This window comes from Copidosoma floridanum, unplaced genomic scaffold (assembly GCF_036245765.1).
Source record: "Copidosoma floridanum isolate Cflo_tuat_1 unplaced genomic scaffold, Cflo_Japanese_pri ptg000020l, whole genome shotgun sequence".
Taxonomy (NCBI): Eukaryota; Metazoa; Arthropoda; class Insecta; order Hymenoptera; family Encyrtidae; genus Copidosoma; species Copidosoma floridanum.
Window position 1 is genome coordinate 16,025,758 of NW_028321897.1, and position 15,598 is coordinate 16,041,355.

At 32.1% G+C, this 15,598-nt stretch overlaps 1 protein-coding gene across 1 annotated transcript in view; it reads right to left on the reverse strand.

Annotated features, from left to right (window-relative positions):
- Positions 1–14,871, reverse strand: part of LOC106636872 (uncharacterized) — a 204,740-nt gene extending 189,869 nt beyond the window's left edge. The window contains exons 1-2 of the mRNA XM_023392246.2: positions 14,862–14,871; positions 14,563–14,758 (exon numbers count right to left, since the gene is read on the reverse strand). Of these exons, the coding sequence (XP_023248014.2) occupies positions 14,563–14,758; positions 14,862–14,871 (206 nt within the window). The remainder of the gene's footprint in view (positions 1–14,562; positions 14,759–14,861) is intronic.
- Between the last annotated feature and the right edge of the window lie 727 nt (positions 14,872–15,598).

The following is a 15,598-nucleotide window of genomic DNA, read 5'->3' on the forward strand; positions in this document are numbered from 1 at the left end:
TGTAAGATTTTATGACTGCGTGCACGCAAACAGTGCAAACCAACGTTCATAGAAGTAAGTAAAGTTGAAACAAGAAATAAATTCTAAAAACATTGTAAATGAGAATCTAAATTTTTATAGCTTATTGTATTTGTAAAATCAACTGTTTCCGGCTTTTTTCAGTTTTTTACATAATTAGATAATACATAAGTTGGTTGTTGATCACATTAACCCTTTTTATTTTAAAATGTCCTAGTTACTAAATTAATCAAAACATTCTAAAATTTAAAACTCTAAATGATTAAAACATAACTCATATCTTAATTAATAAATTTAATATCAAGGAAGAATGAAACAGACAGCGTATGACAAAGGCCTTTAAAGAACGTGAGATAAAAAGCCAAATAAGATACGCTATCATTCCATTACATGACATATAAATTCAAGCAGTAACAAAGGCCTCTTGGCTGACGGCTGGTTTCTTACGAATAAAAATTAAATTTGGTTGTTTGTCAAACGAATCTATCAGTTCAACCGTTTATTTATTAAACTTCAGACGTAACAAATTTGTGAGAAACTCAGCTACTTGTTTGACTAAGGGTATGCTTTGACCAAATCAAAATTCTTTTTTTTATTTTTTTTGTCATTTCATGTCGTTTTAACTGTTTTTCTAAATTTCTTTATTGTTTCGCGTTATCTATTTTCAACATTTCTTAAAAAATAGATCAGACTTTCAAGGATATAGGTAACGTAGCAGATGTAGCTACAAGGGTACAGTTTTTCGAACAATACCATAGGGCAAGGAAAGCCAAAAAAATTACTAAAATCACTTAAATTATCACGTAAAAATGCCCTAAATAATACAGCTTTACGTATAAATTAAGCTGCCTTAAGAATACACCACTCACAGTTTTCTTGCAAGATGTTGAAAATGGTAGGTCCCTTATCTCAAATGCAGAAGAACCTCTATCTATAAGAACAGTTAATTCCAAGCTAAGGGGTTAAGCAAGAAGTTCTCTAGATTGATCAACAATAAAAATATAAGACGATCTTGCAAGCCATTTAAGGGCACACCTTGCTCTTTCTAAAACTTATGCTCGAAACATCACCGACATTAATAATTCTAACATAAAATAGAAAAAGACAATTCGCGATTTTCAAGAGAGAATCTGCCAACTTATCAATCAAGGCGTAAAAGTTGCTAAAGTAAAAGCCACTTTCAACAATATTTCTGAGTACCAGCAGCCTGATTCCAAGTTATATCTAGAAGTGGACGGCCGTAAAGCATTCGTGTGGGGTCTACCCCATGGGTTCAAGGCCAACATGATGTCAAACGTACCAAAAATAGTTGCGAGTACTATACAGGTAGCTCTAGGAGCCGAATAAGTTAAGAAAATTTTACACACCAACACTCACGCTACCATGTACCATCAGAGTTCACTCATGTACCTTGCAGAGCAATTAGACTCTACAGCAAGACAAAATTTATCAGTTCATTACCAGGGCAGACAAGAAAATTTTTTACATTATTAACCTTATTAAGCTAACACACGCTATGTTGAACTTAATGATCCTAACAAATACAATAGCAACGTGTTTTACTATTACAATCGTAATGAAACAAAATTTTTTCCACTACGATTAGTTCAGACGAGAACATAGGATCACACCCAGCTCCCCAAAATAGAAATGACTCCATTAATCAATCTATAAAATTAATTATAAGCTTTTGAATAACTCATGGTAAAATTATCGACATCTTGGCCCCACACAGCCAACAACATCCTAAAACCAATTACTAGCTTGGTTTATAAGAATATCAAAAATTAATCTAATTTTATCAATGGGGAAGTTTTAATGTGAGTAAATAAATCTACCTACATTTCACATTCATAACGAGACTGCTAAGGTACCTCGATCTTTTAAGATGAAACTACGATCTGCAGAAAAATTTTTTAACGTAGCAATTGAAAAAAAGTGTCACCTCGACCAGGATTCAAACCTGGACCTCTTTTCTTGCCAGGAAAGTGCGTTTCCAATTTTGCCATCGAGTCCTTGGCGACTCCTCTTCTCAATTGCTTTATTTTATATTTTCAGCAACTTTTCAGTACGAGCCTGATTATTTGTTATATAAAAATATGAGAAGTTAATGTAATTTTATTAATGGTTAAGTTTTAATAAAGTCATAAAATTTGTTGACATTTTCCATCCATTACAAGAGTGCCACGGCAACTCAATTTTTTTAGTTTAAACTACGATTTTTAAAATAATTGTCATACGTCACACTTAAAAAAAAGTGCCACCTTGACCAGGATTCTAATCTGGAACTTTTTACTTGCTGATAAAGTGCGTTACCCATTTTTCCATCAAGGAAAAATCGCTGAAAATATAAAATGTAGCAATTTTGAAGAGGTGTCACCCAAACCTCAATGGCAAAATTGGTATCACACTTTCCCGGCAAGAAAAAGGTCCCAGGTTTGAATCCTGATCAGGGTGGCACTTTTTTCCAGTTGCTTAGTCTGACAATTTTTCTAAAAATCGTAGTTTTAACTGAAAAAATCGAGTTACCTTGGCAATCTCGTAACATATGGAAAATGTTGATAAATTCAATCACTTGCATTAATTATTAGCTTATTTCAATTGCCCATTTCACTCAAGCTCACTGCACTTTGAATTTCGTAATTGGGCTTCTTCTGCAATTAAAAATTACTCTTGTACTTGCAATAATGTTAAAATATCGGGGGAGCTGCAAAACAACACTAGGTCTGGCTGGAGGTCGAATTCTTTCAATAATCCGTAAAATTTCAGACCAAATTCTCCTAAACCATGCCTTCCTTTAAAAAAAATGGTGCTTGTTGCCCAGATGCTTTAGCGAGCAAAGATCTGAATCAGCGTTCACTAAGGAACCAGTTTCTGCAATCGCCTGAATGTTCAACGCAAGAAACATTAGCAGTGCACTGACAGTGAGACTTAGAATTTCACAGTAATGAAAGTGAAGACACTTTTATTATAGATATCGGAGCGGATAATCAATGTTATAAAAATATCTTCATTACTACCAAATACAATTATAAATACTGATACAAAAGGTGTCTTTATTGGATTAACTTCTCATAATATCGTAACATAAGCAACAGTCATTTAACATATTTGATAAAACTTTTGTTTTTCACAAGATGTACCACTCAGAGAGACATAAATATTAGAAAATTTATTTCTAGCTGCAAGACGGACCAGGCTTTGTTATGACATAAGAGCCTTCATACTCTATAAAAGACCTTTAAGTCCCACTTCGTTTGTTGGAAGAACTGCAACAATAAGCGACGAAAAACGTGGACTTAAATAGCTTAGCACAATGACAAAACATATAAGTAAAAAAAAAAGTTGTTACGAAATTTTGGGTAACGTTAGGATAAATCAAGAAAACTTAAAATCTCTACTAACTTCTCATCATTTAAAACCTGCAGAAGTTGCCTTTGGTCAAAATTGTGTATACAAAATACTGGCTAAATTAAGAGTTCCCATAGAAATTCTTGTGACGCAAACTAACAGCCGCAGGCAAGCATACCCGTGCTTGATAAAAACTTCTCCTGGTATATTTAAAGGCAAAGCAGCAGTAAAATATATTAAAGGCTGCTGCTTCACGATGGCTGTAATAACAAGACAGAAGCCAGTAGACATCAAGGTCCCGACGAAAAATCTCGTACCTTTTGCTTTAGATAATTTAGAAAATTCTTTTGACTGAGATCTTAGTGACAATGTTTCTAATTAAACAACAGAAAAAAAAATTAAGCATACAACGAAAAATTTTTTCAGTATTTTCATGATAAGACAAGTTATAAGCAACTTTGCTGAATAGTAAAAGAGTTTTCACATGTTTTTTATATCGAAGGTGATGCTGCTCCACGTACATTGTATGTACAGCATAATAAACCGATAACTGACGACAAACCTGTTTTTACTAAACAGCACAGAAATCCTGCTCTACGCAAAGAAACTAAAATTTAGATTAATAAATTATTACAAGGAGAAACCATTAACTATTGTTCTAGCCCGTACAATAGTCCGCTGTGGATTGTGCCAAAAACACCAGGACCCAACGGAGGAAGTAGACATCGTCTCGTAATAGATTACATAAAATTAAACGCTAAATTTATTTCTCATGCTTACGAACTGCCTAACATTACAGAGATATTAGAGCAAATTTGCAAGTCAAAATTTTTTTAAGTTTTTGGTCTAGCTAATGGATTTTATCAAGTTAAAGTGTTTCCAGAAGATCGCCATAAAACAGCTTTTAGTACTCTGTACGAACATAACAAGTTTACAGGTATGCCATTTAGATAATGCAATGCACCAGCTACATTCCAAAGACTCATAAATTCTGTATAATTGGGATTGCAAGGCACAAAACCATTTATATTTTTAGATTACATTATAGTATGTGCCAAAATCTTAGAAGAATATGTAATAAAATTAAGGAAATCATTTAAAAGATTTTCAGCTGCTAGTTTAAAATTACACCTAGATGAATGCAAATTTTTAACTCCTAAGTAACATTTGTAGGAAATAAAATAGGTGGTCATGAAGTAACACCCGATTCCAAGAAACTTGAAGCAGCTTAAAATCTCCCAACCCCAACGAATTGTACAAAAATCTTTAGAGTTTTTAGGACACACAGCATATTATAGACGATTTACTCAAGATTATGTAAAAATTGTAGAGCCCTTACGGGGCTCTTGTAATGCGGAGCATTCTGTCAGTTTAGTAGAAGACCGCTTGACAAGCTTTGGAATTGACTTTGATACTGATGTAATCAGCATAACAACTGATAAAAAGATTTTATGATCTAAAAGTAAAACACTAAAGAAAGAAATGAGTTCGAATGAAATTGAGGAAGTCCAAGGCAAGTACCTGTCTCTTTTATACAACAACATAATGACGGTTAAACCAACCAGTGTCGAAGCCAAAAAAGCCTTCTCGGCTGCTGGTTATATATGTAGTCCGTTAAGAAGCAGGTTGGGAGATGACACAATTGATACGATTTGTTTCCTAAGATCGTTTTTTCAAAATCAAGAGCAACTGTAATAATATGCTACCTTCCTTATTTTGGATGAATAAGTACTTAGTATTATTTACTGTACAAGTTATTAAGACTGATAATAATTTACTAACATATATATATATATATATATATATATATATATATATACACATCAATAAATAAAAATTTAATTTTTTAATACTAAAATAGACATCTTATTTGTTCATTCCGAATATTGAATTTTTCAACTACTTTTACTAAAGTCATAAAAAAAACACACTTAAAGACATACATTATGTGTGACACATATTTAAATAGGAATATCTACTATACAGACTAATCTGGCTGGATCCAGTCGGATCCAATCGGATTGGCGTTAAAAAGGCCGGATCTGGCCGGATCGAAAATTGTTCTGGACTGCAATCCCTACCAGTGATGTACACAATTGAAGTTTTAGTAAGCTTGAAACTATAACTACAGTGAAGCAAGCAAGGAAAGGAAAGAAAAAAGACTCTAAAAATTCTCCTTTGATTATACCGCCCAGAATGGAAGGAGGGCAAGGAGAGCTCACTGGACCATCATTATCTCAAGGGTTACTGAAGCGCTGAGCTCAAGAAAAACAAAGTTTACCTCCTCCTGACAGACCCAGGGTTTCTTTAGACTCTGATGTTACAGAAATTCCAGATACATCAGAGGATGAAGAGAACCAGCAACCACCGATACCCCAAAGAGATAAATCTTTTCTTCCTAGTCTCTTGAACCACAACAGATAATGAGTCACAACAAGAAACTCTTACCCCAGCAAGTTACTTAGAAGAAGTATTTAACCTATTAGTACAATAACCAATTTTAATAAATAAAAAAATCGAAACTGTACCTTAAAAATCAGTAAGATGTAGGTTTTACTCTGACTTATTGAGTGTATCAGAAGATAAAATAGTTAGCCAAAATAAAACAAAATCTGAAGCTGACATCCTCTTCCAACAAAAGTAATGATAAGCAATATCCTTTAAGTTATAGCTTGCAAAATACAAATTTTGCTGCCCTATCTCTATATTGGAATTATGGCATACCTCCAGAACTATTAAATACAATAGGAACAATAGAACAAAGCAAAGCAGAGTCAACTGAATTCAATTTCAAAAATTAAAAAGAGCTAACGTTTCTTCTTTGAAACAAGAAGATAATGAAGAAGCCAGACAGGAAAGAAAAATATATGGAAGTTTACCTAATTCACCTTTTCGTTTAAGTGCTAAGCAGCAAGACACATTTATAAAACAACATGACGCCCAGAAACAGAGTAACTTGATACTATCAACTCATTCTCCAGCAGCATTCAAAATGTTAGAACAGCAATAGAATGCTAAATGCGATGACAAATTTATTTGTAAGGAAAGCACTATTATAAGACCTTTAATAAGACTAGAAATGAATTACCTTTAAACATTTTGAACACGAAAAAGTTTAACATATGCAGAAGACAACATTGCAACGTTTATTTTGGCTGACTTGACACTTAACTCTACTAACAATAAATTATTAGTTGATTCCAGCTATATTTTAAAATACGATGATTTAAAACACAATCACAAGTAGGCGACGTAACAACAACCACTTATAATAATAAATTAGTATTATGCTTGGTTGTTAAAGAAAGAAAAATAGATAAAATATAACTTTTAGATTTTCATTAGTATTTAGCGGGTTCAGCAAAAGTAATGGAAAACAAAGATATAGAAATATTAAGAATATCCTGAAAGGGTACAATAACCAAGAACTAATCCAGAGGACTAATGCCCGAAGAAATCTATGAAGAACTTTGGTATCTAAACATTAAAATAACTGTTTGCTTCAGCAAATGTGCTTTTTTTTAAACGAAGTAAGACAACAAAAATTAATAAAATGCCTCAACACTCTTTAGGGTAAGTGTAGTGGTATGAATAAAATCTATAAAAAAATGTTTATTTTAAAAATACTGTGTAGCAGTAGCTATACTCGACATCTAAGCTGTCACAGTCACAGATGCTCTGGCAAGACACTTCATAGCATTGTATGGAGTGTCTTAAATGGTACTCAGTGATAATGGAAAAAGTTTTTGAAATAATATACGAAAAAATTTAGCTAAATTTTTTTGTTTTAACCTTAAGAACACTATTTCTTACAATCCTTAATCCAACAGATCGTGAGAAAGTAGTCATGCTTGCAAGCTTTTCAAGAACAAAAACCACAACTTAACAGGAGTGGGACCAAATGTTATCTTTTCCTATCTAGAAATACCATACATTACTGCATGCAGCTATCAGATTCACACCATACAAATTAGTATACGGCAGAAAACCCCACCCATCAAATCCATATCCAACTGGAAATCAAGTACAGTCTTATAATAAAAATCTTAATAATTTGATTCGTTGTTCAAGAGACATGCATTAAATGCTTATAGTAAGCTTATTATATGTAACCATAAAAGTAAAAAAAAATTATGATAAACATCCTAGACCCCAGAATTTAGAAAATGGTATGATAGTTTACGCAATAAAAGATTCTCGAAAAGAAAAATTGGATAAATACTACAACAGAATTCTTAAATCATTAATGTAATAAAGAGATTAATTACATAATTCTTCAAGTAGAGGACGGAAAAATAATTATCAAACGATTAAATAAAGTAAAGTCTTGTCATGAATAAGATTTTTCTAACTGGACTTACCTTAATTCCAGTATGCATAAGAAAAAAAAATGTTTTTTTTTACTCTTGCGTTTTACTTTATAAAAAGTTATAATTATATGATTTTATGGAATAAACAGACAAGATAAGCCAAAAAAGTTAATAAACAATCTTTACTTCAGTACAATCTTTATTATAAGTGTATGGTTATTTATAAGTTTATAATATATGACTAATCAGAAATTTAATCAGTAACAAGATCAAACCATAACAATTTCGTAAGGAAATGATTTCAGTAGATAAGACATACATAAGTAAATTTTGATTACTTAGCTTTCACACTGAAATTTTTTCCACAATAGTTAATTGTTAGAAATATTCTTTATTTATTAATAATAACATCCAAATTTATTACTAATGATATCAAAAATAACAGGACTAAGAACCATATAATAAAAGCATGATAGCAACAATGCAGTACCTTTTCCTTCTTCATTTTAATGAGGAATTACGGATCTCACAGAAATGTCACATAAAACATCAACGCCATTAGAATACTTTGTAAAATGCAAAGCATCCACGCCTATTGCATTACACTACCAATTAAAACTAGAATCAAGTAATAAGATAACCGGAAACTCCCCAATTACTTTAATCAACGCGCTCAGCGACCAATACGTTACAATTCGCTTCAGGTAACAGATATATATCAACCTTATCATATAGTCTAGTTGTAGTATAGACGTACAGCTATATGACGTTATGTATTAACTAAAGAGAAGAAAAAAAAAGAGCTGACCAACAACTTCAAATCGCCTTACTCATAAATCACGATACAGTCAAGTGCAAACATCATTCTTACTGAACTCAGCAAAACTCGTGACCATATAGCTACTATTACCAATTTGGAAGCCATTCAACAATTTTAACTATAGCACAACATTACCTTTATTAAATTAAACATAAAAGACTTGCAACAGCAACACCTCGAGAAATAATAATTTATAATAAACATTGTATAATAAATACATTGTATGGATTCATATCTACATATAATTTTTATGCTTTTTTTAAAATTCAATACTATATATTACTAAGAATGTATATATTATAAATATGTTGTATTTGGAGTACTTGACATGGGTTCAAGTTCTTCGCTTTTATGATAGCCGAGGGCAGCAATCAGCTAAGGGGAGGAGTGTGACATCCAATGTCATATATTCAATATTCATGACTTTGAGACACAGAGTTTGAAATGATAAAAAACCAAAGCTCAGTGATCTTGAAACACTGATAGGTACACCTACTTATACAATTGCGTGACATACAACTTACTTCTTTTGAAATAGACTCCCGTTGCAAAACTCAAACTACGCGTGAAACCTTTAACAATCTTATAAAGCGCTCATCTTACAACATGAATTCAAAGTAGTACATCCAAGAATGTAGATAATCAACAATTTCAATATTCTCTACTGCGTATGTTTACGAAAAGAATCATACTCAATTTTGACAGCACCTTGTACTTAAAGTAAGATCTAGACGATAAGCAGTTTAAACTATTAATTACTGCGTAATAATTTCATTATGACTGTACTCGTGTCAATCGAGAGTAATTAGGTTCAGCTCTGATTGATCGTTCGGATCTTTAAGCTGATGCGTCTTTCTTAAGTGCAAGAGTATAAAAACTCCTCACTCATATTAATATTCACCTTTTGCTTTTCGTTAAGTGCTGCAAAGTGATTACAAAGGTTGGAGAGTGAGCTTTGTTGCATCTTTGATCAGATGTAAGACTTAGTTTGGTGATCAAGCTACGTGTTAAAAGCGTGTATTTAAAGCAAATGTCAGACTAAGATCAGTGACCAAACTGTGTAAGAAAAGCTTGTGTTGAGCAAACCAGACCACTGCAGACTTACCTGAAAATTATAGTTATCGCCACGAGTACTTTCATTCAGGTTCAGGATCATCGTTGCGGTCAACCTTGTAAGATCTTACGACTGTGAGTGTGCAAGCAGCGGCTAACCATCGATCATAAAAGTAAGTAAAGTTAAGACTAACTTTAAATTGAATAAACATTGTAAATGCGAATCTTAAACTTTATAATTAATACTGTTTGTAAAATTCCTTACCAAAATTTTTATGCATGGAACGATGCAAGAAAATTTGCAAGCTTTCTTGCAAAAAATCTTGCATAAATTTTTGCATTAAAAGTTGCATGATTTATTGCATCATTTTCTGCATAATTGTTTGCATAAGCACTTGCGTAAATTTCGCGTTGCAAGAAATCTTGAAACTTATCTTGCAAAAAATTTGTGGTTAACGAGGTTCCATAGTTTCCGACCGTATCATTATGTGGGCACTATAGGGGGTGATCTATTTTTAACTATCTGTGTGAATTGGTTTGTTATAAAGTGCTGTTGTACAAGTAACATGCGTAGTATAGATGTATATCTAACGAGCCTGCGCAAACGGTCGAACTTGACATACTTATTTCTGCTTCCATAGAATAACGATCAACTTATATATACTTTTGTACCATTCTCTTAATTTTTCACGTTTACTCTACATTTCTTGACATAATAAGGATCTACAAATGAGAATCTACACTTACTTTTTTTTCTGTGAAAGATTACCTTCAAAAAACTGTGTAAAAAGAGTTGCGGAGGTAAAAGAAATAAGATTATAATCTACAAACATCGTACACCAAAAAAAAAAAGTGTTGTTGTTTTCAGGATACAGCAACAAGGTATGAGGTAGGGACTAGGATACGAAACACACGGCCAAATTGAATTTTGTGAAAACTCACTGAAAAAGCACTATCTGATCAGTTGTAGAAATACGAAACACGGGCCATAAGCCCTATCAACTGAAAAATGCAGAGAGGCATATGTGACACATGTGCACAAGAATAACATTAATTGGTGTAACTATATCTGTGAAAATGTAAAGCACACTGCGCTGTGCATGATGTACATACCAATGAGGGAAATCCCACCATCAGCCAGCGCCACTGTGCCCATGTAAGATTTTCAAAGAAGTTTATCTAAATATGCTTATTCAAAATATAGATATACTTCTTTGAAAATCTTACATGGGTAAACTAGCGCCTCTTGACGGCGGAATAACCTTTGTAATGTTATTTTTGTGCCCTTGCACTAATGTCTCTGTGCCTTTTTTAGTGGGCAGGGCTTCAAGCTTTACCATTAAGTAGTGCTGCAGATGGAAAGTTAGGGGCTAAACTTTCTGGTACGTGCCGCATGCAATATTAATGAATACTACTAGTTACCACAACAGCCTACTGGGCTAGTCGCCAGGGCCATTTATTCACCACCTATGTGTGGGGGTGTATTGACACACCCATTTTTCAACATTTTTACTGATGTTATACCTAATTTATATGCAAATTACGAGTATCTCTAGTGAATCACCTTGCCAGTTAAGCTGACACTTTCTGTACAAATAGTGAATCGGGTCACTATGTAGCCTCTCTTGAGAGAGGACTCAATATTTCAGGACGTCCACGCCTTGCCAGTTGAGCTGGCGCTTTCTGCCGAAGTATCAGATTGGGGCTAATTAGCATCTCCAGAAAAACACCATGTTTTAGAAACCACTCCTCACCGGAAGGCCGGTAATCGCTGCCTGGTGCATCAGATCTGCTAATCCTTACCTCCTAACACTGTTTCGCATTAACTAAGGCCCATAGACCTGTGAGGCCAGGTAATAACTCTCGAATTATTCTGAAGGAAAATTTCACAGAAAAATACGTCCCGAAACAGCCAGGGTTGCATAGGAACCTTTGCCGGTGAAGACACTTCATAAAAAAATCTGCATTCACTGGGAATCAAACCCACAGCCCCTAGAAAAGCATTGTACTAGTAACAAGCACTCTTACCACTGAGCTAACGCTACTTCTCCTTTAGCATACATTCATTTGTAGCAATGTCAAAATATGCTAATTCTCTCTTAACTAGTGACAAATTTCAAATTGAAAAGGATTAATAGTTGCTCAAAACCATTACACTAAAGATCAGTATTTGTTTTGTACAACACTTTGGAATAGTACCACCTGTAGAAGACTGGTGATCATGCAAACTGATGTTTTGATTACTTAAGTGAATAAAAAAGTTTAAGGACTATTTAAATGCCTGTAATTGTTGTTTATGGTTACGTTTAAATTGAACTCAAAATTATTACTTCAAGAAAATAAGTAATGGAAATGATATTTAGAACAGATTTTGATTCAATATCGCACTCACAAAAATTTGAGCTTTAGAAAGTTGTGAAAGGCGAAATGTTAGCAGCTCTGCATTACGAAGAGTAAAAGAATTAAATGGTTTGAAAGACACCCAAGTATTAAAGTGCAGTATCGTAATAAGAACCTCTGTTACTAAGCATCTGTAAAAAATACAAATAGAAGTGAATGGTATTCATGTTAAAATTCAGAAATTTGCTGATCCTAACCAGATAGTTACTGTGTTTAGTTTACAGTTAAATAAAAGTAGAAAAATAATGCTTGCAACATGTAATTGTATAAGTGGAGTAAGTCAAAAGTAAGAGCATATAAGCGCTCTGATCTATCATGTAAACATTGATCAAAGCAGTTTAAAGACCACTTTTAAGCAAGAATGGGGTAAGCCAAGTGATGCTAAACTAGAAAAATGTATTTACTTAAAGACACTAGTCATAACTGATGCGTTTCCTACTACTGAAGTTCTGATAAACGTAGAGTTTTATGATCTTTCTTTTGACGATGTACTTGGCATTAATTTTTCACTTAAAAGCATATTTAAGTATGAGAATATAAATGAACATTGTACAATTATATACTGTAATGGTCTGGATTATGAGTTAGTCCATCCAGCAAAATGTATTGAACCGAAATCTTTTGAATATGAAATTAAAAACTAAAAGGTTGCATTAAAGGAGTATAAGAAAATTGTTTAAGCAAGATGTCCAATAAGTAGGAGTTTTTGTACAACCATCTTCTGTGGTTGTGTACTAGTTGAGGTGGACTTGTGATCATTGATTAATGCATCACTAAGACTTAAAGAATTCAATGCCCAATATATTGCTAAAATAAACCTACATTAGAATATACATTATTTGAATTTACTGTTACTTAGTAGTTTTTATACAAGTCAGCTGTTTTTTTAAATGAATTACATAAGTATAACATTTAATGTCAAATACATAATTATACTATAGGATTGACAGAATGTGACTTTAGTTTGGTCTCCCAGAGGCAGTTATCTTGTTAAATGTAATAATTCAAACTTATTTCTAGAGTTAAAGTAAATGAATAGTCATTAAGTCCTGTATAAAACATGAATTAAAGAACATGTGGTGTCACATTAACAATAAATTAAACCGAAAACTTAATTTAAGAAAGTGTAGTTCTTAATTTAGTATTACTATTATGGTAGGTAAAAATTTGCTTGTTATGACTTTTAGTTATAATTATTTATTAAGAGTCTTAAAATCACTAAAACACAACCCACTACAGTCATATGGTCACAATAAAGTAGTATCTTAATATTTAATTTGTCGACAACTTTCAGAGTCTTAATCCTTTGCATTATCATTTCAATATGAATACGAATTTTGACAATTTGGTAAGTTTCTTTAACTCCATTTTTCTTAAAATGATTACTTTGTTAAAAAAAAGGTATTACTTATAATATGTTTCTTCTTTTGTACTTCAACTTTGCCTTGGTGTCAGAAAATCTCTTTTCTACCAAAGCAATTTCACCTAGTTCTATTTAATCCAGTAAGCCAGATATGACAGTTATTTGTAAGTCGATTGCTTTTCTACCTTGGCGTTTGCTAACGAATAAAAAAAGTCCTGGTAAGGTGGACCCAATACCTGCTTTGATTAATGGTACTCGTCAACACTTTTAACAAAAGCGCAAATGCTGTAAAAGAAACTCCTGCTAAGTCAATAAATTGTCAGCTAATTCATATACCCTTATAGCCAAACTCTCTAGAGATACGAGATTTTGCTTTAAAAACACTATTTACTTGGGTTTATGCATTACTATTAGCATCCAAATTACACACGAACAAATTTTACTCGCATTTCTCATCCGCTTTTAAATTAATTTAAATACATCTATCTTCATTCTTATTTGCTAGTTCAGCTTTTGGTGTTGACACATTTTCATTCTCTTTCCCGAAATAATTATCATAATTTAGATAAGGCCATTTTCGAATTAGCTTAAACACTTTCAATTTTTGAGATTTGGAAATTAAATTTTTTTTTATGTGAAAATTGTATCTGTTTTTATTATTTTACACATTAACTGTCTTTCTGAAACAAACTTTTCGAAATATTGTAGTACAGTAACTGGGCTACGAAGATTGTTAGATTTTGAGTTATCCATAAGATGAGCACTTCAAATCAAACTGTTATATTTGGGCTCTCACGGTAAGCCATGAAGATTTTTTTATTTAACAGCTTGCAACTAAAATTCACGCTGATCTACTAAGTAAACAATTGAAATGCGTTTAATAACTTAGAAGAAGTTTATTTTTATTTTTAATAAAAAGCTAGCATCCATTAAAACAATAGTCAAATAATCATTGGTTAATTATTTGAAGTAAAAACATTTTATACGAAACCAAAGTATTTGTTATCTTTGCAACAACTACTTTTATCTATAACGTAGTTTTTTTTTTTAATCCTAGCTGTAATACATATTGTTATTACAACTTCTTTTAACTGTAAAATAAAGATAAATTCGAAAAATAATTACTATTTGTTAAATCATTTTTTTGTAGCAGCTTGAATGTGCTAACTTTCTTTTTTGTATATGTAACCAATTGTCTTTTATGTTATCTTATCTAAGTGAGCCGTAAGACGTTAAGTTATGCTTACCTTTTAAGACAGTACTGACAATGAGATTCAAAAAACTGTGGTACGAGGAATGATGCGATCGGGTAATCAGCTAGTAAGACATCTCCTGGATTAATAACTCTACTAGCAACAGCTTCTTTTCCTGATAGATCCGTATCTCTTATTTCTACTAAGCTAGAGATCCGTGATTCATAAGTAACAGTTTTTTGTTTATATCCTGTGCACAAAATATGAACTTATAGTCCACAGTTAATGCAAAATAACACTTTAAGATGTCATAAATACAGTATTTACTACCATAGAGATAAAGTATTGCATACTTAAGACCATTAGCTACTTACCCAGTATTATGCTTTTAATACCTCTGGTTCTACAAACTGTAATCTAACTTCTTATCTTTTTTTTGTCAATAAATAAAGGAGAATATAACATTATTATGTTATGAACTAGTTACACAAAGGAGCTTATTACTTTAATTTTCACCACTTAATTCGACCTCATGTTGGTAGGAAAAAAAAACAATTTTAAAATATTATTACGTAAGCTTAACAATAGAAACACGAAGAATAATTTTTCTCAAAGGTAGGAACATCCTTACAGGAATAAGGAAATATTATTTTAAATCCTATTCAAGCTTCCACTTTTTATGTGTAGCATATAATTATAATTTATTTGCATGAAGCTTTTTTAAGTAGAATAATAAAATAAACAGTGCTTACAGGCTTTTTATTTTGAGTGGATGTATAGGTAGAAAACTAGAAATTACTTTAAGCTTATCATACAATAGTTGCTGAGTAAATATTGTTAAATGTATGTATCGATAGATATTTAATAAAGTTTGTACATGTAGGATTATAATTAAACTAGCCTTAGAGAGAAAGACATGATAGACTGTTATTTGATAAAAATTATGATTTTTTTTTATCTATGTAGCTTAGCATCATCACTTTCTTAACTCCCATGTTCCCAATGTTAAAATTCGATAACTATTTAAACATTTAATTATAGTATCGAATACATGATAAATAATGTAGGAATAAACTCAAGCTGTATGAAG